We start from the raw sequence: 23,321 nt of genomic DNA on the forward strand, positions 1-23,321 counted from the left end.
ACAACTTGACCGAGTGGTGGTTCCCATATTGCAAATCGATTTTAAACTCTGCTTGAATAATGCTTATTTCAAGGGTATTTGAGTCGGCTGGAAATGAATCCTTCCAAATGAGGGACCAAGTTAAACTCTTTGTATCAAATATTTAAGAAGGGTAAGGTGACCCAAGTATCTGAGATTTAGGTGAACCACAGCGCCGCCCGTAGTTCCTCATCATAAATCAATAAGGCTTATTTTTAATTAGACGAAATTTCTCTTTCCATTTCTCACATTAATCTCCGTGTGAATAAGGCTTGCAATGAAGCCCACTTGTCGGTTGAAGCAACATCCAACCCAAAATAAGTTTCAAAGTCTATGATATCTTTATCTTCTTTTCTATCTTATATTCTTATGGTGAAGAGAGTAAAGCGAGTCAAACATAAAGAGTGTGAATTGTCAAGTGTAGTGTGAGTGGCAGTGTTGAAGGTGAGGCAAAGTGTGTGTGTATGCGGGATTATTCTAATAAAGAAAGATCCCATCTTTATAAGGGGGGAGAAGAAGAGCATCAAGGATCAGGAAGCAATGGAGAAAAGCAGTATCCCAATACTTGATCTGCAAAACTTTCCAGGAAAATACGATAAACTATTGAGGGAGGTATGCGAGGAATGGGGTTGTTTCAGGTTAGTGAATCACAACATACCCATCTCACTAATGTCAGAGATGAAGGCAGTGGTGAGGTCTCTGTTCGACCTTCCCACTGAAATCAAGCAACGCAATATCCCTGCCATAGTCAGCAGTGGCTATATCGGACTCAGCAAAGGAAACCCTCTTTACGAGGCATTGGGGCTCTTTGACATAGGCTCCTCACAAGCGATGCAAAACTTTTGCTCTCAGCTTGATGTCTCTGATCATCAAAGGAAGGTATTAGAGTCTTATGCTCTGTTGGTGAATGATCTGGCTATGGAAATATTAGAAAAGTTGGCTAAACTTATGGGGGTGAATGGTGGCTTGTTTGAGGGGTGGCCGATGATGTTCAGGATGAACAGGTACCACTTCAGCCTTGAAACTGTAGGCTCTTTGGGGGTGCAGATGCACTCGGATTCAGTATTCTTAACCATTCTTCAGGATGATGAAAATGTGGGAGGTCTTGAAGTGATGAACAAATCTGGTGAATTTGTTCCTGTTGATCCATTGCCAGGAACCCTTGTTGTTAATTTTGGAGATATTGCTACTGCTTGGAGCAATGGGAGATTATGCAATGTGAAGCACAGAGTGAAATGCAATGAAGCCACAATTAGGTTTTCTATTGCTTCATTCCTCCTGGGACCAAGAGATGGACCAGTGGAAGCACCGCCGGAGCTGGTGGACGATCAGCATCCTCGTCTCTATGTTCCATTCACCTGGGAAGATTATAGGAAGCTCCGATTCACGGATAAATTTAAAACCAGTGACAGCCTTCCTGATATGCTTATTAATCCCAAAAGTGAATGAGCAGTTAGTTCTGTAATCCAAAATGGTGAAGCTCTGCAGTTGCTTTACTATTAGAATAAAACTTACAGTATTTACGTTCACAATCAGAGATCACTGATGTATTCAGTTATATGAAGATAGTTGCTTTTATAAATTTTAAATCAAGTACACATACAAATTCAAGACAGCAATCTAGGCCAGTAGATCTTATTCCAATGGCTTGAACAAATACATATGTGGTTTGATTAAAGTACAAATGCCTTATTGTTCTGAAGTTCCTTTTGGCCATATGCCCTCTAAATTAGGCTATCTTGATGACCGATCAAGGCTCTGTTCATGCTCCAGGCATTCAGTTTTGAGACTGTTACATTCATGGTACCATTGTTAAAAACAAACAAGTGAGCTTCATCATCAATTGCTAACTTTGGATAGACTCTTGAGGTGATACAGGCACTCCCACCCCCTCCAAAACTCTCAACAATTGAGTGGTCAATCTGCATAAGTGGAACATAAATATGTTAAAAAGAAAATAATCAAACAGTTAGAGTATTTCAGACACAAAAGGCAAGCAGGAAGACGATGGGGAAAAACTAGTGAACGCACCAAACTTCTTAGTGAAATCTTTTCTTGCTGAGGATCAACGTCTACAAAAGCTCCAAATGTGGACTTATCCATATTTTTTCTCAACGATGACCTGTTAATTTGCAAGCATTATTGATTGAAAACACGGTTTTGATTAGGTGAACTAATGGGTAAGTAACAAAAAGTCCGGAGAAAAAACCTGCTTTGATCACTGCACATGAGAACTACATGTTTGTTGTGTCCCCTGAAAATCCTAAAAAAAATGGAGGTTCGTTCTGTCAAGTCCTTTGCTGCCAAAGCATACAAACCAAACGGCCCAAACCTGTGGTTGATAGGTTCATGTTTGTTATCACAGAGGTGTACAGGATCAACTGAACTAGTGTCAATGAATTCGGGCCTTTCCAATTTTGGCAATTCAAACACAACCTCAACATCAGCCTGAGAATGCCGTAAGCAATATCTCTTATTATTAAAACAAATGGTTGCCATGACAAGCTGGATGAAAGCAAGACAACGTTGTAGAGTATAAACTGAAACTCACCTGCGAAGCAGTGATCCCTGAAACTTCAAAAACTGACCCTTTTTTAAGCTTTTTCTCATGGATGCTGACTCGCTTACCGCGAAGTGCGTCAATTTCTTCAATTGGCCACTGAACTAATTGCTTTCCTCTTGTATCAAGCCAGACTTGCCTAGGGATTGACTGCAAAGCAGAGTTCAGAACCTCAATAGAAGACCATTACATATGCCAATAAGCTAAGGTTAGATTGAGGTACTAAAATGAACTAGGAAAATGGAATTATAGGATCCCAGGACATACAGGAGGATTTCATTTCCAAATTGAAAGTCGAAGGAACTTGAACTTCTGCATTTTTAACATACCTGAAGTCCAGACCATCCTTTCTGGATGTCATCTTTTGTGCTATCTGATTCATTCACCCAGCCCCATAGAATCCTCCTACTTTTGACATTGTCAAAGAATGTCTTAGAAGCATAAAATTTTCCATAGTCATACCTCAAGTCCAAAAAACCTCCAGTAAAATGAGTCTCGGGCAAGAATTTTTCCTTTTCAGGGATATAGTTTCCGAGCACATAATAGTCATGAGAATTAAAGCTTGCCTTCATGACATGCTTAACATCAGGGCCTAAATCTGAAGTGTCAACTCCATTTGTGCCATTAATATACACAGGATAAAAATCCGGACACTCCCACATTCCTTCTACCTCTGACGAGTACAGAGGATCTTGATACTTGGTCCAATGGAAAAAATCCACACTATGATACAGAATTGCCATTCCTCGATTATATCTATGGGAGTGGCCTCCAACAACTACCCTCCATTTCCCATCAGGCCCTTGCCATGCAGTTGTCGGGTCCCTAAAGTTGTCCGGCTCAACCCCTTCTGGTGGAATCATGATGGGATTTTGAGAAAATTTCACCCATTCTGTAAGTAAAGGGTCAGATAAATTCTTCGGGGTTGCTAAATTCTGCACCTGACATTTGTTGGCATCAATTCCTGTGTATAAGATAACAGGTTTATTTCCTGGAAGGATTGTTGCAGAACCAGACCAGCAACTGTTGATGTCATAGGGTTCGGTTGGGTAAAGGGCATGATCGAGATGTATCCAGTTTACAAGATCATATGATACAGAATGTGCCCATACCATACCATCTCCAAAAACTGCTCCATGTGGATTGTATTGGTAGAACAAATGATATACTCCATTATAATGCATTGGTCCTGCAAAAGATACAAGTATACAACTATGTCATTGACACTATTTAAAACTTGTTTCACTGGCTATAAATTAGAGCTTTCACTATTAAAGGCTAGGTCAAACAAAATATGTGGGAGTACCATCCTGGATATTGGTGCTTGGTTCCCATCTAATGAGGATAACCGGATTTCAAAAATTTCATAGTAACAAAATTCCGAATCAAAACAAGTGCCTTTAACAGCATTACCTCAGTGTAATCGGTTATATTAAAATTTAAACTCCTTTATAATACTACAGGCCCTGCAAGAGACTGAATGTCATTGACATTGTTTGGAACTTGCATCACTAAAAATGCATTGCCAAGCCAAATGGGATGAAATTTCTTTTTTTTGTTCGAAAAAGAAATTTAGCATGACTCATGGTAGTTTGGATGACGAGGAAGAATGGGCAATTATAGTATATATTGAATTATATTAGGATTTCATGAATGGACTATATTACTTGATTATCAGAATATCAGTACACCAAATAGTCTTTGTTTTCTACGGCCAAATTTTCTTCTACAATTCCTTGTGCAGTATCCAAACATACATGAGCAGATAACAACTAAAAGCCAAGATGGGATTAATCCACAAACGTACCATTAGGATCTGCTTGGTCAATAGCACCCCAGTAGTCATCAGACAATCAGAACATGCAAGATGATAAAACAAATATCAAAATATATAATTTCAAATGTTTAAATTGAATAATGAGACTAAATAAGACAGCAAAGACCTATACCATTTAGCCAATTCTGAGGTGATTGGAAGTGATAAGAGGTTCTGTAAGGTTGCTTATTTGATGACCCTGTTACCTCAAGAGCTGGGAAATCCTCCTCAGAATAGTGGGGGCCAGAGATTCCGATTCCGATTCCGATTCCACTCCTTAGCAACAGAACACAAAATATCCCCCAAAACAAAATTTTGAATAAACCCATGTTGTCTATTAGACAATCTAGGACTGCAGAACATTAACATCAAGAAAGGCATATATACAAGAGGGTTTAAACAGTGTAAGAACCTGAAACAATAAACTCCGAAACAACTGACCCAAAAAAAAAAGACCTCGATTGATTAGTCAACTCATACGCCAAACTGTCCAGATTTTTAATCCTCCGCCAACCACTAGTGATTTCTTTTTGGGTTTTCGCCACTAGAAATCCTCATGCTCCCACATGATTTGGTGGAGTGAAAGAGAATATATTCTAAATTATTAGCTCGCAAACGTACCAATGCTGATGCTGAGCTGCCATTAGAGATGATTATCACAACTAAGAAAAAAAGTGAAAGAAACCCACTTTGATTACCAATTTCTGCTTTTCGTTTTGTTTGTGCCTAGTGGTGGAAGTCACTGTTGGAATCGTCATTCGAAGAAGCGAATCAGAAGTGACCCCAACCAGAAAACACGGCCCATTTTTGTTCCATGACTTTTCACTTACAATCACTTATCGGCCCAACACCCAATAAAGGGCCGACAATAAGCCTAAACTGTAAGTTTTGAACACTTTCATGTGACTCGGGCTCCTTATATGTGTATGGGAGTTGGCCCATTATCAAAAATAGCCCAGCTGATTTGTCGGTTCAATTTGACTGATGTCTTGACGTGCAATTTGCTTCACCTACTTTCAAGTTTGAAGTAAGCTCATGTCACGAATCACGAACGAGTAGTTCAGATAACATTCATGTGACACTTATACACTGAATTTCTATAAAATTACTGTATTTATATATATATATATATATATTTATATATATTTATGTTGGAACAGAAAGGAGGATCATGATTATGGTGAATCTATATTCTATAGCTTATAAACTTTACAAAAGAAAAAATAGAGGATCATGATTAAAATGAAGAATGATGAGCTGAGGATCATATTATATTATATATATATATATATGAGTGATGTGATGTGAAATTAATGATTAATTAAACATGCTAAAGTCAAAATAAAGACAAACCAAATATAATTAAATATAAAGCCGTGAAGCATGTCAGCTGGAATTCAATCAATGAACCAATCATGCTAGTATTACTGTAATAAGTGCACAGAGAGAGAAAAGATATTTTGCTTTTTCAATCAACTTGTTAATTATTGCATCTCTCTCTATGTTGATCGATCGTTTTTTTTTAACTTTGCTTCAAAAGCCTTAATTAGTCTTTCTTTTTCACTCTGTTGCTTTTATATTTACTTTTCATGGCAAGACAAAAGTGAATAATCCGAGGCTTCAAATAATTACGCTATCTTAAAAATTCACCCTAAGACCTAAATACGTTAGCGAATCCGCTTCAAAATTAGAAGTTTTAAGAATATCACCGAACACTTAGACAATTTATCAAATTTATTTTTTCCTAATAAAAAGCCTGGTTTATGACAGAAGGAGTCGGTGAAGTACTGTGAGTTAAAAGGAATCATTTCTCATTCACATCTCTCTGTCAGTTTTATTTATTTTTGACTAAATTATACATACAACCCACTTTTTGTAGCTAGCTTTTATTGGATCTTCTTTGTTGGTATGAACTCATCACAACCAAAGTTTGTCTTTGGAACCCTGAAGGAGACTGATGGCTTTAAGGTAGGTATATTTGGGGTGCTAAAATCCACTTAAGAATTTGTATTACTATCTTCTGCTTTTGTTTCTAGTTCTTCTTTGCACCTCACTTATCTTCAAGGGTACTGATCAAACTGACCAAAAGTTTGGATCTTTGGTCAAATTTTTGAGAACCCTGAAATCAGCTTTCATTAGTCTTATCATTTTCCGCCATTCCTACCTTTTCTAAATTAGGGTTTCCCCACTTAGATCCTGTCAAAGATGTAACAAAGCTAACATATATATGGTATCGATGAACCTTGCAGTTTGTTTCATCATCCACAAGTTTTATGATGGATGAGAGTATGTCAAATTTAACGTCTGCATCTGGTGAAGTAAGTGCTTCTTCAGGTTCAAGAATTGAAATTGGTTCTGAGTATGCAGAAGCGCCACCAGCAAAGAAGAAAAGAGGGCTACCAGGAAACCCAGGTTAATAATTTCAAATCAAACCCAACTCTATTTTTCTCACTTTTTTCCCTTTAAAGTTCATGCTTTTATCAACTTTTGTTGGGTTTTGAATCAGACCCAGATGCAGAAGTGATAGCTTTATCTCCAAAAAGTCTTTTGGCAACAAACAGATATGTGTGTGAGATCTGTAACAAAGGGTTTCGTAGAGAACAGAACCTTCAGCTTCATAGAAGAGGACACAACTTGCCATGGAAGCTAAAGCAAAGAACAAACAAAGAGGTGAGGAAGAAAGTGTATTTGTGCCCAGAAACAACATGTGTGCACCATAACCCATCAAGGGCCCTGGGAGACCTTACAGGGATCAAGAAGCACTTTTGCAGAAAGCATGGTGAGAAGAAGTGGAAGTGTGAAAAGTGCTCAAAGAGATATGCTGTTCAAACGGATTGGAAAGCCCACTTCAAGATTTGTGGCACCAGAGAATATAGATGTGATTGTGGCACCCTTTTCTCAAGGTAATATATATTAATATCCAATCCAGAGTTCGACCAGATTTCTTTCATGATTGTTTAATTTCATTTCGTGTTCAATAGTATAAATGTTAGCAGAATGCCTCAAAAGAAGAGAAAATCCATACATTCAATCGGGTACTTAACGACTTTTTAAGCTTCTGCTGAATTGTTCTCTCCCAAAAACCAAAGCTTCACGTTATGGTTTACAGCATTGAATTATTGATTCAGGGTTTTTCTTTGGATTCTTGTTAGTCATCTGTTTTGACAAATCCCCTTATCTGGGTTTGTAACCAGCTCTATTGGGTGCCTAATTGATTTAATGGTTACTTGCATGTAAAAAAAAAAAACTCATTTTGATTCCTTCTTTTTGTGACTGTTTAATTTTTACAGGAGGGACAGTTTCATCACTCACAGAGCCTTCTGTGATGCTTTAGCTAAAGAGAGTGCAAGAGCAATCACAAACCAACCAGGCACATCAGGGTCCCAATTAATGAATTTGCATCAACTAAACACCCATGGTGGTCATGTCCTCCGAGCATTACCAGTCAAAAGAGAAGCAGAATACAACCATCTTTTCAATCAAAAACCAGATAATGTTATTCATAACATCCCACCATGGTTAGCTGGAGAAGCTGCTGCTGCTGCCCCAAACCCCTCACAGACTAGTCTTTCTTCACCATTGTTTTCATCAAGCACTTTAGATCTCCAGTCATTTGGGCACCAAGCAAACCAGAACCAGAACCCAAACCCTAATCCTACACAATCTCACTTTCAAACACCAACAGCTTTCCCACACATGTCTGCTACTGCATTGCTGCAAAAGGCAGCTCAAATGGGTGTGACTATGAGCAGCAGCAAACCCTCTCCATCACCTGCAGCAGCAGTTCATAGGCCCCACCAAGTTCACATGTCTGATCAAACAACTGCTGGTACTACTGGTGGTCTGGGTTTGTCCTCATGTGAAAGTGGGTTTGTCCCGAATAAAGCTGCCTCTGGTTTCATGGAACAAGCAACTGCAAACACTGCAGCCCCTTCTTCTTCATTTCTCCATGATATGATGACTTCTTTGTCTTCTGGGTTTGATGGGTCACCATCTTTTGGTCAGGCTTTCATTGGGCTGTTGAATCAAAAAAGATCAAAAGATAGCAAGTTTCTGGAAAGTAACAGTACTTCAAAATCAGCAGAATCTCAACTAAGCAGAAGTGATGATAGTTTGACCAGGGATTTCTTTGGTCTAAAAGCATTTTCTCACAGTGAGTTTCTAAGTATGGTTAATCTCGATCGCATAAACTCTTCTTATGCACGTGAACAACAGCAGCAGAATCAAAACCAAACACCTTGGCATTAGCTGCTTGTGGATCAACTTTATTTCTTCCACCATTTTCCTTCTGTTCAACTTCGAGTACTCCTTTTGTAGAGAGAGAGAGAGATACGGAGTTTTTAATTTCTTGGCATTCTTAATTTGTATGGATCAAGGGTGTAAAGTTAAATAGTATGCTTTTCATTTCACTGTTACTCTGGTTATGAATAGTGTTCTTCTTTAGCTATGTTAAAAATTCAACACACTCTGATGAAGGTAGAATAATTAATTATGTGAATGGATGCATGTATGTATATAAAAACACAGTTGCTCCATCTTCCTGTCACGTCATGTACCATTATATTTTCATAGATTATTTAGGGGACAAAAGGGAAGTTGCACAATGTGATATGTTTTGTGTATATATATATGTGACTTGATCAGATATTATGGATTGCATGAGACCAAATCTCAACAACCCGCCGGCCCCGACCAATATAACAAAAAAATTTTGGGTGTGATTATATGAGTACTTATTTGTTATGGAACATTCGATTTGGGTCATAATTACTATTACGAAAATTATTTGTTGAGCCAAGTGACGTGGGAGTAAGCCCCATCTAACTTGTATAGTTGTATGAGGAGAATATCATGAATGTGAGTAAGACTTAGTATCACTTCGCAAATAAACTCTTCTTCTCCACAAGAGTATGTGAAATGCAGAGTTCTCCCAATATATGAGAGCGAAACAGGAACATATCTTGCATTTCATGAGTGATGAGTCTGAACCTCCTGCCAGTCCATTGAGAAGAAACAACTCTTTTAGTCTTTTCAACTGGGCTACTGGAGTGGAGAATATTCAAAGACATGCTACTGTGCAGTAGGAGACGTATCACCATCTTGATTTCTACTAATGTGATTGATGCCTGAAAAGAAGAAGAATAAATGATAGTACCATGTGTACAGATTTGGATGTGCTACTTGTACTGGATCAGTAAAGGTCATAGAGGAGATGCTGTGGCTTCAATCCCGAGGTAGTTGAAGCTTTTACTGTGTACTAGTACTCAGTCGAATCCGTATCCCTATCATATCATCTCTCTCACTCTCTCAGTAGACTTGAGGCTCTATTCTCTTCTAAAAGAGATAATTAGGGCTTGGCTCGTGGAGCCTCACCTGAATTGGGCTCTAAAATTTCATTACAAGAGACATGGGCATGCACTTGAGCTCTTCTGGGCTGGATCACTAGACCTGGGCTACAAAGTATAAACATCTCAAGCCCGCCAAAATTATGGGTTGGGCTGTTCTAACAATGATAGTCTCGGGAAAGGACATGATTGATGATGATGTTTTGTCTTCCCTGTTTCTCTATTTTAAGGACAGTTTTAGTATGCTTACTGAATTTGCATATTTATTCCGAATTTGCCTAAAATGGTGCTTTCGGGATACGCAACATCAAATACAATTGGGCACAACTTTGCTCGAAAGAGGGTGCAGTCTCTTTTTTTTGTATCACTGCTTTTCAATCTCATCCCAATGTACTCTTTTCTTTCTTCAGTTGTGAATTAGTTGGAACTCGTTTCATGGCTGTAGTTGGAACTTGGAAGCCTAGTAGGTACGGAGGAGGCGGAGGCGGCTGCGGCGGCCGGGGGATGGCAGCATTTATTCAGTTGTTAATTTCTTCCTGAGATGGCATTAGATTTTATTCTGGTGATTTATATTGGGATGTTTTATGGTTAATGAATTATTATCTTAAATAAAACATAAATATAGAGGGGGAAGAGACTACGGGCAAAACCGACTTTTACTTCGGTACCCTTCCGCAAGTTATAATTTGGGGGCACAAGTAGAACAAACATCGCAGACACGAATTGCTTATCTCTGGTTCTGGATATAGGTGCCCTCGAACGCTCCAAATATCCCCAATCAAACATCCCTCTCACCGACTCCACGTCGCCGTCGCCTACATAAGAGAGAAGGGGGAAGGGAGTTTGTGCCGAGACTTACGATTGGAAAGATCGCTACTTTTTTTTTTTTCTGGGGGATCGTGACAAGCCATGGCTTGGATGCGCCTAATCAAACAGGTCAGTTTCAGCATCTTTACTGCTTCATTCCTTATACTTGGGTTTTGTCTGATCGATTTTATATTGAAGTAAAATTTGCAATTCATGGGATGACAATAAACCCTAATTACAATATCATCTCGAGGTATTGGGTATTTGACTATTTGGTCTTTCACAATCAAATGTTATTGATTCTAGTTCTGAATTTTGTCTCCAATTCAGTCCCCCACTTTATCTATAAAATAGAGGAGGTACCGCAGCATAGTTGTCCATAAGATTGAGTTTTGGGCAATGCATTTGATTGCTTGAAGTTGTGTTTGGCAACTATCGGTAACTATGCTTTATTGAATCTGTTCACTGCTCTAATGGGCAAGCTGGTATTTTTGCATTATTCTTTTTTGTTTTGTATTTGGAAGACTCTTCTCGACTTTCATTGAAGTTTAAATATTGATGATATGAGAAGTAGGAGCCTTATGCATGGGTGTTGTTTACATTTACCTTTACCTTTTTATTGCATAGGCAGTACATGGGCACGTTTATAGTGGATGAGTTTTGTAGCTGGCTTAGTAGTTGTTGTGGAACTTAGTTGTTAGGATATTATGCTGAGGCCATTGACAATTTGTTATAAAGGAATTATTGTGTTAAAAAGTTTGTTTTCCCTGCTTACATTATTCTAATTCAAGCTCTTACATTATGTTACCACAGGTCTCAAGGCATCAACTAGAGCTGAGGCAATTCAAAAGTTTGCTTGTCAATACATCTTCTCCTTTTAGCAAGTTCGGACTTCAAGGTATGAATTTTATGCTGTCTTCTTATGATGGCTGTGGGGTCGTGTCATTAACAATAGCAATTACTTCTTTCACTTTGTTTTTCTTTGCCTCTTGTATTTGTCTCTGTGTGTGTGTGTACTTGTTCGTTTTTTCCTTGACAAGTACATGGTGCTGCAATATCTTCGTCTTGTCTTGTTTTACATTGTGACTACACATTCTTTACTTCTTTTGTTCAGGGAATGGGCTTCTAAATGCCCAACGGAGGTTTCGGTCAAGCTATGTTGGCAGTTTAGCTCGCAGGGTGCGTGATGCAGATGAATCTAGCGAAGTTGCTAATCTTAAAGAACTTTACCATCGCAATAATCCGGAAGAGGTGATAAGACTATTTGAAAGTCAGCCATCACTGCATTCAAACCCTTCAGCACTTTCTGAATATGTTAAAGCCTTGGTAAGCGTGAACAGGCTAGACGGCAGTGAGTTGCTAAAGACCTTGCAGAGAGGTGATCATTTTCTTTCTCTTATCTGTTATTATTATTGCCTACTATGTAGTGAGTTGTTCTTTGTTTTCTTGTAATGCTGGTCAGGTAACATTGATCTTTTTTTCAAAGCTAAGTAACAAAGATTATTTTTTGTTACTAAAAAAAGGCTCTTTACCAAATCAGTTTTTGTTATTAATCAGATATATTCACAGACAAATATGTTGTCCAATCGTAGAGTTTCAAGGGTGCATACTAGAGGTCACAACGCACAGGTTCAATTCTTGGAAGTAGCCTCTCCACATATTATGTGGGGGTAAGGTTTGCATACATTGCATGTCCCCTACCCCACCCACTGTGGGAGCCTTGTGCACGGGTGCTGTTTACTGATCAGATATATTCTATTGTTTATGATTTGTCTTGAGAAATAAGAATACTGAATACCTATGGTGCTCATGAGGGTGAAGTTACATTTTTTTTTCCCACTAACAGTAGTGTTGCAGTTTGTCCTTTCCTTTTTACTTGCAGGACTGAATGTGCATGACAGCATGAGTTGCCATTCTTATTCTTGTTGAAATTTCCTTTCTGGGCGTATTTGCTTGCCTGACTATAGCTTCCTGCATTATATTTCCTTCCTAGTCCATTTGTTCATATTGGGTTGCTGTTATGCTACCTGGTAGGCCTGGTAAAAAATGACAGCAATGCGTGCTTTTATTTGACTAGAGTTGATTCTTGTATAAATTTCATAGGTCTTGCCTACTCTGTAAGCAATGAAGAAAGTGTCGGAGGCCTTGCTGCTTTTAAGAATGTGGGGAAACCCTCAAAGGGTGGGATTCTTGGAACTGCTGATGCCCCAATTCATATGGTGGCTTCAGAAGGAAGTCATTTTAAAGAGCAGCTGTGGCGGACAGTTCGCTCTATAGCACTAGCATTTCTGTTGATATCTGGTGTAGGAGCGCTTATTGAGGATAGAGGGATTGGTAAAGGTAATCACAAGACTTGTATGCTCATGTGTGTTGCAGTTCAGATGCATTGATATGTTTTCAAACTGTTGTTAGTTTACCCTTTCAGGACTTGGTCTGAATGAAGAGGTGCAACCTAGCATGGAATCCAATACAAAATTTAGTGATGTTAAGGGTGTTGATGAAGCAAAAGCTGAGCTGGAAGAAATTGTCCACTATCTTCGAGATCCTAAGGTGATTGCCCCTATCTTTGTGCGAGCATGTGTTAATAGTGTTATGTTGAACATTATGATCTCTGTGAAACCTGACTATTGTTTGGTACAAAACCCACACGCATACTCAATGTTGGAATTTTCTTAATTGCCTCTGTCAAAATTGATTTATCAGAACATATCGACTTATGCTTTATAACTTCTGTCTGGATACTTATATTTTAATGATGCGAGCTTTGTAGTGTGAACTTTTTTGTTGGATACGTAGTGTCAGACCTAATTTATTGACTAGAAAGGTTAGCCCCTAGCTTTTCATCATATATTCATATCACATTATGATCATTAATGGTAGATGATGTTTAAAATTAAATTATTATTGACAGATGGGGTTACACCTCGGAATTTACATGTGGATCATGAAATGTTATCTGTTACTAAATTTGTCTATCTGAACTGTACTCGTACAGTGTGGCTCTTATATTTGGTCTTGAACATTAAATTTATTGGTAATTATTGTTGTTGAATTGCACCTACCTTCCCGTTCTTCAAGACTCTAAGCAAATTTCCCTTCTCTTAAATTGATTGTATGTTTTCTTTGCTACAGCGGTTCACTCGTTTGGGTGGCAAGCTTCCAAAAGGTGTCTTGCTTGTAGGCCCACCTGGCACTGGGAAGACCATGTTAGCCAGAGCCATTGCTGGAGAAGCTGGGGTTCCCTTCTTCTCGTGCAGTGGCAGTGAGTTTGAGGAGATGTTTGTTGGAGTTGGTGCCCGCAGGGTGAGGGATCTTTTTTCTGCTGCAAAGAAGCGATCACCTTGTATAATATTTATTGATGAGATAGATGCCATAGGAGGAAGCCGTAATCCAAAGGACCAGCAGTACATGAAGATGACTTTGAACCAGTTGCTCGTGGAACTGGATGGATTTAAGCAGAATGAGGGCATCATTGTCATAGCTGCTACAAATTTTCCAGAATCACTGGATAAAGCACTGGTGAGACCTGGACGGTTTGACCGCCACATTGTTGTTCCTAATCCTGACGTAGAAGGGCGGAGACAGATTCTGGAATCCCACATGTCAAAGGTATGACTTCCCCCATGCTTGAGAAATTTAAGTGTCTTTTGGAAGTTTGATTTTGGGCTGGCAATATGCTCTGGCGGTCTTTGGTCTTTTTATAGACTGATCTCACTGATTATTTTAAGTTTTGGCTTGGATATCATCGAGAACTTCCATACTTTCCTATGCATTGTTGTAGGCTGTCGTCATGTATTTGTGTAGGATTAATTAAGTTTTTGGTGGACCCATATGGTACTTGCAGTCTGAACAAAGTTGGCATGTCCAAATTGCAGTATGGGCAAGGGCCATTGCCATTCAGAGTGCAATATTCAGTTAGAGTTTGTAGAGGACAAACAGTATTTTAATTGGATAAAGTGAGAAGTTTTAGTTGTCTAAGTAGGGTGCCTCTGAAACCATAGGAGTCACAAGTTTGGCTGACTGTTAGGTCATTTAAATATCATCGTGCTTAGTCATACTTGCGTGGATGTTCATCTCACTATAATTACAAATTTACAGGTATTGAAGGGAGATGATGTTGATTTGATGATCATTGCAAGAGGGACTCCTGGGTTCTCAGGCGCTGATCTTGCGAATCTAGTTAACATAGGCGCTCTGAAGGCTGCAATGGATGGTGCTAAAGCAGTAACTATGGCTGATCTAGAGTATGCGAAGGACAAGATCATGATGGGAAGTGAACGCAAGTCTGCTGTCATCTCAGATGAGTCACGCAAGCTCACAGCTTTCCATGAGGGTGGCCACGCTCTCGTGGCTATCCACACAGATGGGGCGCTCCCAGTTCACAAAGCAACAATAGTTCCCAGAGGAATGGCCCTCGGCATGGTTGCCCAACTGCCTGATAAGGACGAGACAAGTATTTCCCGGAAGCAGATGCTTGCCCGGCTGGATGTTTGCATGGGGGGCCGGGTTGCTGAAGAGCTCATCTTCGGTGAGAATGAAGTTACCTCAGGTGCGTCTTCTGATCTCCAGCAGGCTACTAAACTTGCAAGAGCCATGGTTACCAAATATGGCATGAGTAGAGAAGTTGGGCTCGTCACCCACAACTATGATGACAATGGAAAGAGCATGAGCACTGAGACTAGGCTCCTTATTGAGAAAGAGGTGCAGCACTTGCTAGAAAGGGCATACAATAATGCAAAAACCATTCTTACCACACATAGCAAGGAGCATCATGCACTAGCAAATGCTTTGCTTGCGCACGAGACACTTAGTGGAAGTCAGATCAAGGCTCTACTTGCCCAAGTTAACTCCCAGCAACCGGAGCATCAACAGATAGTTACAGCTCAGAGGGGTTCACAGTCCAACCCAGTGCCTCCCTCAACCCCTAATCCGGCTGCCTCTGCTGCTGTGGCCGCTGCCGCTGCAACTGCAACTGCGGCAGCCAAATCCACAGGCGTTGCTCCTGTTGGGTCTTAGCATGATGAGGTTGGTATTACCTCTTGATTACGTGGCAATTGAAGAACACTTTTGAGTATATAGTTGTTGTTCTAGAAAGCCTCTGTCTAGAAGGATTGTAATTTGATGGCTGCCGGTAAGGTTTGAGTTGTAAATTGGCCGAAAAAGCAGTCCGTGAATTACATGGCGCTCGTGGAACCGTGCGAGTGTAGATGTTATTTTTAGCAAACTGGGAGATTTTTTCCTCTTTTTTTTTTTTTTTTTTCTCCTTTGTTAAACACTCATTTTTGTTCTTGCATGGTTAGGTTCTACCGTTTTAACAATAATGTCACATTAATTTTTAGAGAATGATATCTAATAAAAAATATGCTGCAGATTTCATTTTAGAGAATAATTTTCAACTCTTACCAACCTATTAGCCGTAGGAGCTGTCAGATTGCTGAAATTGGACACACGTGAAAAAACATAACACCACCGAATTATATCCAACAGAATTATATCCATATCAAAAATGACATATAACCCATTAATTTGATAATCCATAAGAGTCCAACAGATTTATTAGAACTAATGATATCATAATTAGAACTAAAGATATCACCTCGGTTTCTCCTTTGGCTTGGTCTCTAATTCTATTGGGAATAGTATTGTCTTTATGTCGAAGTTTATGACTTAACTTTTTAATGTACGATATTTGATGACTGACTTGTTGGTATAGATAGTATATCATCATATTCATTCCCACAAAATTATTACTATCAAATCTACAACATCCTTTTTGACTCAAAACATAGCAGATCTATGAATTTTCTGCCAAAAAGCATAACTAAGATGCTCCATTCTGTCAAATCAAATCAGGACTGTTTCATCAAAACCCGTTGCAGCATCAGTTCCATTCAGAAAACAATGCCATCACACTGCTGGAACCTTTTTCCTGTCTTCAATGAAGTAAATAGCGGTTTCCGGCACCTAAAATTTCGCATCATCGAAAAGATAACATTCGGAATTGAGGAAATTTGAAAAAATCATACTTGGTGATCAAATTTTTTCAAAGAAAGAAAGCAAAATTTTCATTCTGATATCAGCATCTTTACACAAAAACTTGGTGAAGATAATCAAAGGTCTTTTCACAACAGTTTACACCACATAAAACTAACCAGAACCTAGTTCTCATCCCACTTTTAGGCTTTAATGGATGGATTCTGTCCTTAGCAAATGATAAAATTCACACTATACTGCTTAATGGTAGTCATTTCATCTGTCATTCAGTGGCAAGAGAATTCATGCTACAAGTAACAAATTATTTCATAAAATAACGACAATAAAAACAAAAAGAAAGTCTCAATGTGGTAACTGCTAAAAGAAGCCAATAATATTATAGTAAAAGTGTTCTTTCTTATTCCTGGAGAGGCAAGCATTTTTCAAGGTTTCATTTCATGGCGGTCCAAATTTTATTGTCATTTGAGCAATGAATGAGAAAAAAAAAAAAAATTAGAAAATGCAGCATTGATACTATGATAAGAAACCAAGGGAAGAGGGAGATATAATTACTTCAGGCCAGGTCTCAGTGATAAATTCCACAACATCATAGGCTATGTCTCCTTGAACATCAATTTGCTCCTTCTCAGTTGGCCCCTAAAAAGTAATCACGGATTCAATAGCTGTAAGAAGGAGGACAATATTGACGAAGAAAAACTATTGATAAAAATTTTATTCACCTTAACAACTGATGCTCCGGTTGCAAACTTTTTCCCAAGCTTTTTTGAAGCATCACCAAGTTTGATACCTAAACAACATCTCATCCGTAAATATGTCATGACTTCAATAGATACTGACAGCATTAAGAATTACAAACTAAAGGGGTAGAATTCAATCAGAACAACTGTAGCTCACCAAATAATTCTAATCCCTTCACAGAAGTAATGCATTTACGCCTGTTGCGTACAACCTTCTCAATAACAACTTCTTGTTTCTCCTGTAAAAGAAATCCAAAAGAAGAATGTAAGTATCATAATATCACCATTTTTCTCCCGAGCACTGAAACATAAGAAAAACCATCTCGGATTTATAAGGCCAAGGAGCAGTAGCTTCAGCCAACCATAAACATAAATCCATTCAAGTGTCCCCACAATGCCAGCAACTTCTGGCATGTCTGTCAACATAGCATTAATACAATAAAGCCAAAATCCCAATCAACTTGGGCATGTTAATCCTACTAATCTACTATGACAAAATACTCAAAGAACACTTCAAAGAGAGGCGGGCAGAGCAAGGGAAAGTGAAGTAAGTTTGGGCACTACAAGTCAACTGCATTTTGTTAGGTGTTAAAGATATCATACTTTGACGATGATCGCTTCAGAAAGTGGTCTCTCCAGCCCTTTAAGGTTCCAAGATCGATGAAAATAATGTAAGCTCAAAATATACAAAATAAACACAATTGACTTGAGGCACAGGGCCTAAAGGCAGATGCTATAGTACCTAGGGAGGAACATCAATTCATTTGAGAAAATAAAAGAGTGCACAAATGAACAGTTTACCCAACCTTTTTTTTTGCTTTCTTTAAATGGCGTTGCTCATTATTGACTCGATTGATATTTTACTCAGGCTATACACCAGCACATGTCAGTTTAAATGAAGCACACTAAAGAAATATCTGAACACCGCACAACAATCTTCAGAGGGTTACATAAAGGAAAAGTGGTTTTCCATGAGCTAGTTGTATCAACATAACACACAACTTAGCTCCACTCAAATCTACATGAGAGAAGACCATTGGATGCAATTATGGATTTCCTAAGATCCAGTATTTTCTAGCTTACTATATTAGATTCAACTGAATTACTTTAGCTCCTCCAGAATTTTAAATATTCCAAGAGCAATGCGCTCAATGCAAAAAAGAAACAAACTTCTGAGGTCCATTGGGGTCAGTCACATTCATGAAATAGAAAATACGACTTAAAAGCCCCAAGAACAATACAATCTACAATATAAACATACAACAACCACTACAATTTCAGTTTCTAGTCAGAATCAGCCATATAACCTTTTGAACCCATATTGTTCGGACCAAAAGGTGCTCCTCGCTATGGAACTGTCCCAGCTTCATGGTGACACAAGTATAAAGGTAAAATAAAGGAAAATTTTGAGCTTGTTTTCAATATCTTCCTGATCAATTCTAGTGAACAAGCAAAACCCAAACTGTTAAGCAAAAAGGCTAAAGGCTTTGATAGTGATGATTACCATGTAGAGTGAACTCATTCATCTAAATCTATATAGGAGTCATAATCAGTAAAAAATATGCACCAAAAAGAACAACTCTTACTTTTTTCTTGATTTTTCCACCGGGAAGTCGCTTGACTTCCTCAGGCTTGGATGATGACGCTTCCCCCGAAACTAGAAAATGTGAAAATATATAAATCTTCTATTCCTTTGCCATTTATAATGACAAATTTAAACAGACTTTCGTGTGAACATAAGTAACATATAGTTTACCTGATTGGGAAGGCAGAGTCGCTTCATCAGCAGCCCCTGCAGAGATTCCAACTGATTGGAGCCGTTCAGAAACCCTTTCAGCCTCCTTTTCATGAGCCTCTGTGTGTGTCATAAAGCACCCAACGTAGATTAGAGCATATATTACTGTATACACAGTACAAATAAAATTTCGAAGCAAAACAAAACTACAACCCCAAATCGATTCTATTACAGCTGAATATCAATCTCGATCTGGGTCCCAGTCACGTAGAGGATTGAGGCTCAAGGATCACAAACAATTAGGCAATAAAAGTAAGTACCTTGAAGGAGATTGGGGTAGACTTCGGGAGCGTTCTTGATAAGCCAAGGCTTGCACTTTTCAAAATCAGGGCCAAACTCACAGTACTCTGCCGGAAGAGAGCATAGTGCGCAGTACAGTACCCGCACCGGTTGGGGTTTCTCCGCCATTGAAGCTTTCTGGGGTGGGCGTTTATGAACACCTTTTAGTCGATATTTGTAGAATCCGATTCTGCTTTTAGGAAACCCGAGGAATTGAGAATTTGGACCAGGTTAACGGTCCTTTTATTTTGGGCTTGCGTGAAAGACAGTAAAAGGTTCTCAACGATGGGCTCAATATATTGGGCCTAGAACTGTGGGCTCTTTCAAGTTTATTCAAGAGTCCAAAGTTAAGAGGCTGAACAAAAAGGACGTAGATTCTGGGCTCGGTATATTCGGCCGGCCTCTAACTGTGGACCAAATCAAAGTTAGTCCAAACTTAGGTCCAATTGAAAGCTCCCTCAAATAATAATTGATCATGATCTCACACTGAAGTAGTTAATTTGTAAAACAAAAATTAGAAGGAAATATTAAGAATGAGAGAATCAAATCAAACGACAAACCGAACTGACACTGTAACTGTAACTGTAAGAATTTAAATGACAGCCTCAAGTCATACATTTGACTGTCACTGTCCTCCCAGCCAACGTGGGTTAGGCGACCAATAATTATCTAGATATTTTTGGGTCTAGCTGGCATATTCAGCCAGCTGCCATGTACTCAACAGCTACGCTCTTTTAACTTTATTAATTATTAGAGTCCTAAAGCTTGACAAAAAAAAAAAAATATATATATATATTTCACTCCCACTTTTGAATTTCGCTCAGTCTTAGCATTAGAAATTTTAGGAAAATACGTATATTTTTTAAAGGTGTGGATGAATAGAATGACAAATGAGATCACTATTTTAAAAATCACATATTTCAAATTAATGATAAAATAGTGATTGGAAAATCAATATGCAGACTTTCAAATTCTATAAAAGGAAGACTATGATTTATAAAATAACCAAAAAATAAAATTTCCGGATTAATATCCAACCCTATTAAACAAATTAAGAAAAAAATTTAAGATATTAATGAGAGAGTAAAATTAGGCTTATCAGATTCACATGTAAGAAGCGTTTTAGGTCAAAATGTTGAAGACTACTACTGCCACTTGACTCCTCTCTCTGCCTCCAATCCCGTTCCCAATCTCTCTTCATCTTTGCACAATCTGCCAAATGTGCGGCTCTGCTCTTCTTTCCCTATCTCCATCTCTGTGCCCCCCACTCATAGATTCCCATCATATTTTCCTATAAAACAACACAATGACAGACAGCAAACCAAACCAAGACAGACTGAGAGTGAGAGGTTCACAATCAAACCCAGCAACTCTTGCATTCCATAAATTGCCTCTCATGCCATAATCTTTTCCCAGAACTACTGTAAGGAAAAGAGCGTCTTCTCTTTCTTTTTTGTTTGTTTTAGTTCTCTCTTTCTATTGCTTCAATGGCGGAGACGAAGAGGTACATTTCAAAACAAGAGCTTGAGAAGCACAAGGTACCTGGAGATCTGTGGATCTCTATGCAGGGAAAGATCTACAATGTCTCAGATTGGACTAAGGATCATCCTGGTGGTGAGGCGCCATTGTTGAGTCTGGCTGGTCAAGACGTCACTGACGCGTTCATCGCGTATCATCCAGGCACTGCCTGGAAATATCTCGACAAGTTCTTTACTGGGTATTATCTGCAAGACTACTCTGTCTCCGAGGCGTCAAAGGATTACCGGAGACTTGTTGCTGAGTTTTCGAAAATGGGTTTCTTTGAAAAGAAGGGGAACGTTACTTTATTTACCATTTTCTTGGTCGCATTGCTGTTTACAGCGAGTGTTTATGGCGTTTTGTGCTCTGAGAGCACCTGGGTTCATCTAATCTGTGGTGGGTTAATGGGGTTTTCTTGGATACAGAGTGGGTGGATTGGGCATGACTCTGGGCACTATCAGGTCATGAGCAGTCGTGGAATGACCCGAGTTGCACAGGTTCTCTCTGGGAATTGTCTTGCAGGGATCAGTATTGCGTGGTGGAAGTGGAACCACAATGCTCATCACATCGCCTGTAATAGTCTCGATTTCGATCCAGATCTGCAGCACATTCCCTTTTTGGCGGTATCTCCCAAAATTTTCAGTTCTTTCACATCCTATTTTTATGACAGAAAGATAAATTTTGACTCTTTTGCTAGATTCTTGGTTAGTTACCAGCATTGGACATTTTATCCTGTCATGTGTCTTGCCAGGCTTAATCTGTTTGCCCAATCTTTCGCTCTGTTGTTGTCTAAGAGAAGAGTTTCGAATAGGGGTCAAGAGATTTTGGGGATCCTTATGTTTTGGATTTGGTATCCGTTGCTTGTTTCCTGCTTACCCAACTGGGGAGAGAGAGTAATGTTTGTTCTTTCCAGTTTTACAGTTACTGGAATTCAACATGTTCAGTTCTGTTTGAATCATTTTTCGTCTAATGTTTATATTGGTGCTCCTACTGGGAACAATTGGTGTGAGAAGCAGACTCAGGGAACACTTAACATCTCTTGCTCTCCTTGGTTGGATTGGTTCCATGGTGGACTGCAGTTTCAGATTGAGCACCATTTGTTTCCTCGCTTGCCTCGATGCCATCTGAGGACAGTCTCACCATTTGTCAAGGACTTGTGCAAGAAGCACAATTTGCCTTACAATTGTGCTTCATTCTACATGGCCAATGTTATGACGATTGGTACTCTTCGCGCTGCAGCGTTGCAGGCCCAGGATCTATCCAATCCAGTGCCGAAAAATCTAGTGTGGGATGCTGTCAACACTCATGGATGAGATAAACCTAGAGTGAAGCTCTCTATGCTGCGGTTAGCTGCACCAATTTGACATCCTGATGCGGTAAGGGATTGGTTTCGTTGCTGAGTAATTTCATAAAGTATTATATTTTAATAGCATAATTATATGTACTTTGAGTATTAAGGATGTTGATGTTCATCTAGTCATTTGTTATTTGCTTGGAATGGTGAAACAGATGGATGGATGTAAGATTTGATGATTTGATTTTTCATGCAATTCAAAATTTGAACTTTCAAAAATAAAACGATCAAGATCAAGTCCTGTTAGTAAGTATTACACAATGAAATTTTCATTGTGCTAAAGAGCTTCCTGTTAGACAAGTTATGATTCATAGAGTGCACTTGGAAAGTTGATGCACTATTAGTGTTGCAAGTTTTCAACTTTTCAGAGAGAGAGGAGGCTTGCTTCATGGATCCTTGTCAATGTACCTCTCTCTATTATATTTATATTTTCTCCTTTAAGGGTGCCATGTTCATTCATTGGCTCCGTGGTCCTTCATGTTGCATCATACAGCAAGTTTAGTTTGCAACATGCAGGGGATGTAATAAGTGGTTCTTGGGAGCAGTTGGTTTATATCTAATAATTAGAGCATGGTGTCCTCTAAAAAGTGTTCAGTTTGAGAACTGGTTTGAATCTTGAGACAACTGTGATAGAACATGCACTGTGTAGAATGAGTAAGAATTGGAGACAAATCCAACCACGGTAATTAAAATTAAAATAGGTATATACTACATTATATATATTATATATCCAATTACTATTTCGTTATGGATTGTTTATGATTGAATCCTTATTAGATTACAACTTGTTATTCCCAATAAGAGTGGAAGAGTGGAAGGGGTCGGTCTGTGTATAAAATCAAGATCAATCAATTAATCAATCAATCTGGAAATACTAGTCTATTCTTCTGTGTTATTGAGAGGAAAACAAAAAAAGAACAATGGCGGAAGGAAGAGAAGAGAGGATTAGTTGTCGTCTAGAAGCAACACAAGACCGTGCGTTATTGAGATTGTTGGAACTCGTTGAGCAGGTCCAGCGTCTTGAGATCAATCTGGCTATCTTCCGCCAGATGATGCTTTCCCTTGATCAACAACAAGAAAATCAAAATCAAAATCATT

The 23,321-nt window shown here is 38.8% G+C and overlaps 6 protein-coding genes across 6 annotated transcripts; 4 read left to right on the forward strand and 2 right to left on the reverse strand.

Moving 5' to 3' along the window:
• The first annotated feature begins 296 nt into the window (after positions 1-296).
• On the forward strand, positions 297-1,576 carry LOC120006173 (2-oxoglutarate-dependent dioxygenase DAO-like). The gene has a single exon (XM_038856105.1). It carries the CDS (start codon positions 559-561, stop codon positions 1,465-1,467), a length of 909 nt encoding a protein of 302 aa, XP_038712033.1. The 5' UTR covers positions 297-558; the 3' UTR covers positions 1,468-1,576.
• LOC120006172 (beta-fructofuranosidase, insoluble isoenzyme CWINV6-like) lies at positions 1,574-5,092 on the reverse strand. Its single transcript, XM_038856104.1, has 7 exons — positions 4,528-5,092; positions 4,386-4,394; positions 2,908-3,767; positions 2,570-2,728; positions 2,228-2,466; positions 2,050-2,140; positions 1,574-1,940 (listed from the first exon to the last, which is right to left on the reverse strand). Exons 1-7 carry the CDS (start codon positions 4,721-4,723, stop codon positions 1,743-1,745), a joined length of 1,752 nt encoding a protein of 583 aa, XP_038712032.1. The 5' UTR covers positions 4,724-5,092; the 3' UTR covers positions 1,574-1,742.
• A 1,153-nt stretch (positions 5,093-6,245) lies between these two features.
• Positions 6,246-8,927, forward strand: LOC120006515 (protein indeterminate-domain 7-like). The gene is made up of 4 exons (XM_038856574.1): positions 6,246-6,362; positions 6,644-6,806; positions 6,901-7,297; positions 7,685-8,927. The coding sequence occupies exons 1-4, from the start codon at positions 6,303-6,305 to the stop codon at positions 8,640-8,642; spliced, it is 1,578 nt and encodes a 525-aa protein (XP_038712502.1). The 5' UTR covers positions 6,246-6,302; the 3' UTR covers positions 8,643-8,927.
• Positions 8,928-10,225: 1,298 nt separating this feature from the next.
• Positions 10,226-15,915, forward strand: LOC120005830 (ATP-dependent zinc metalloprotease FTSH 4, mitochondrial-like). Its single transcript, XM_038855677.1, has 7 exons — positions 10,226-10,675; positions 11,360-11,444; positions 11,661-11,924; positions 12,650-12,886; positions 12,972-13,096; positions 13,679-14,155; positions 14,645-15,915. Exons 1-7 carry the CDS (start codon positions 10,649-10,651, stop codon positions 15,560-15,562), a joined length of 2,133 nt encoding a protein of 710 aa, XP_038711605.1. The 5' UTR covers positions 10,226-10,648; the 3' UTR covers positions 15,563-15,915.
• A 319-nt stretch (positions 15,916-16,234) lies between these two features.
• On the reverse strand, positions 16,235-19,560 carry LOC120005168 (translation machinery-associated protein 22-like). The gene is made up of 7 exons (XM_038854657.1): positions 19,333-19,560; positions 19,034-19,132; positions 18,864-18,934; positions 17,435-17,516; positions 17,260-17,327; positions 17,093-17,176; positions 16,235-16,510 (listed from the first exon to the last, which is right to left on the reverse strand). The coding sequence occupies exons 1-7, from the start codon at positions 19,478-19,480 to the stop codon at positions 16,454-16,456; spliced, it is 609 nt and encodes a 202-aa protein (XP_038710585.1). The 5' UTR covers positions 19,481-19,560; the 3' UTR covers positions 16,235-16,453.
• Positions 19,561-20,511: 951 nt separating this feature from the next.
• LOC120005399 (acyl-lipid (9-3)-desaturase-like) lies at positions 20,512-22,470 on the forward strand. Its single transcript, XM_038855022.1, has one exon. The coding sequence runs from the start codon at positions 20,839-20,841 to the stop codon at positions 22,180-22,182; it is 1,344 nt and encodes a 447-aa protein (XP_038710950.1). The 5' UTR covers positions 20,512-20,838; the 3' UTR covers positions 22,183-22,470.
• Positions 22,471-23,321: the final 851 nt, after the last annotated feature.

This window comes from Tripterygium wilfordii, chromosome 9, assembly GCF_013401445.1.
Source record: "Tripterygium wilfordii isolate XIE 37 chromosome 9, ASM1340144v1, whole genome shotgun sequence".
NCBI lineage: Eukaryota > Viridiplantae > Streptophyta > Magnoliopsida > Celastrales > Celastraceae > Tripterygium > Tripterygium wilfordii.

Excerpts from the sequence above, each read along its gene's own strand:
- LOC120006515 (XM_038856574.1), top strand. The coding sequence starts at position 6,303 with ATGAACTCATCACAACCAAAGTTTGTCTTTGGAACCCTGAAGGAGACT. Across the intron at positions 6,363-6,643 it reads AGGAGACTGATGGCTTTAAG|TTTGTTTCATCATCCACAAG; the intron begins GTAGGTATATTT and ends TGAACCTTGCAG. Across the intron at positions 6,807-6,900 it reads AGGGCTACCAGGAAACCCAG|ACCCAGATGCAGAAGTGATA; the intron begins GTTAATAATTTC and ends GTTTTGAATCAG.
- LOC120005399 (XM_038855022.1), top strand. The coding sequence starts at position 20,839 with ATGGCGGAGACGAAGAGGTACATTTCAAAACAAGAGCTTGAGAAGCAC.
- LOC120005830 (XM_038855677.1), top strand. The coding sequence starts at position 10,649 with ATGGCTTGGATGCGCCTAATCAAACAG. Across the intron at positions 11,925-12,649 it reads GCTAAAGACCTTGCAGAGAG|GTCTTGCCTACTCTGTAAGC; the intron begins GTGATCATTTTC and ends TAAATTTCATAG. Across the intron at positions 13,097-13,678 it reads ACTATCTTCGAGATCCTAAG|CGGTTCACTCGTTTGGGTGG; the intron begins GTGATTGCCCCT and ends TCTTTGCTACAG.
- LOC120005168 (XM_038854657.1), bottom strand. The coding sequence starts at position 19,480 with ATGGCGGAGAAACCCCAACCGGTGCGGGTACTGTACTGCGCACTATGC. Across the intron at positions 17,517-18,863 it reads GTGGAAAAATCAAGAAAAAA|GAGAAACAAGAAGTTGTTAT; the intron begins GTAAGAGTTGTT and ends TTTCTTTTACAG. Across the intron at positions 16,511-17,092 it reads TCACTGAGACCTGGCCTGAA|GTGCCGGAAACCGCTATTTA; the intron begins GTAATTATATCT and ends GCGAAATTTTAG.
- LOC120006172 (XM_038856104.1), bottom strand. The coding sequence starts at position 4,723 with ATGGGTTTATTCAAAATTTTGTTTTGGGGGATATTTTGTGTTCTGTTG. Across the intron at positions 2,141-2,227 it reads ATGTGCAGTGATCAAAGCAG|GTCATCGTTGAGAAAAAATA; the intron begins GTTTTTTCTCCG and ends GCAAATTAACAG. Across the intron at positions 1,941-2,049 it reads AGATTTCACTAAGAAGTTTG|ATTGACCACTCAATTGTTGA; the intron begins GTGCGTTCACTA and ends CCACTTATGCAG.
- LOC120006173 (XM_038856105.1), top strand. The coding sequence starts at position 559 with ATGGAGAAAAGCAGTATCCCAATACTTGATCTGCAAAACTTTCCAGGA.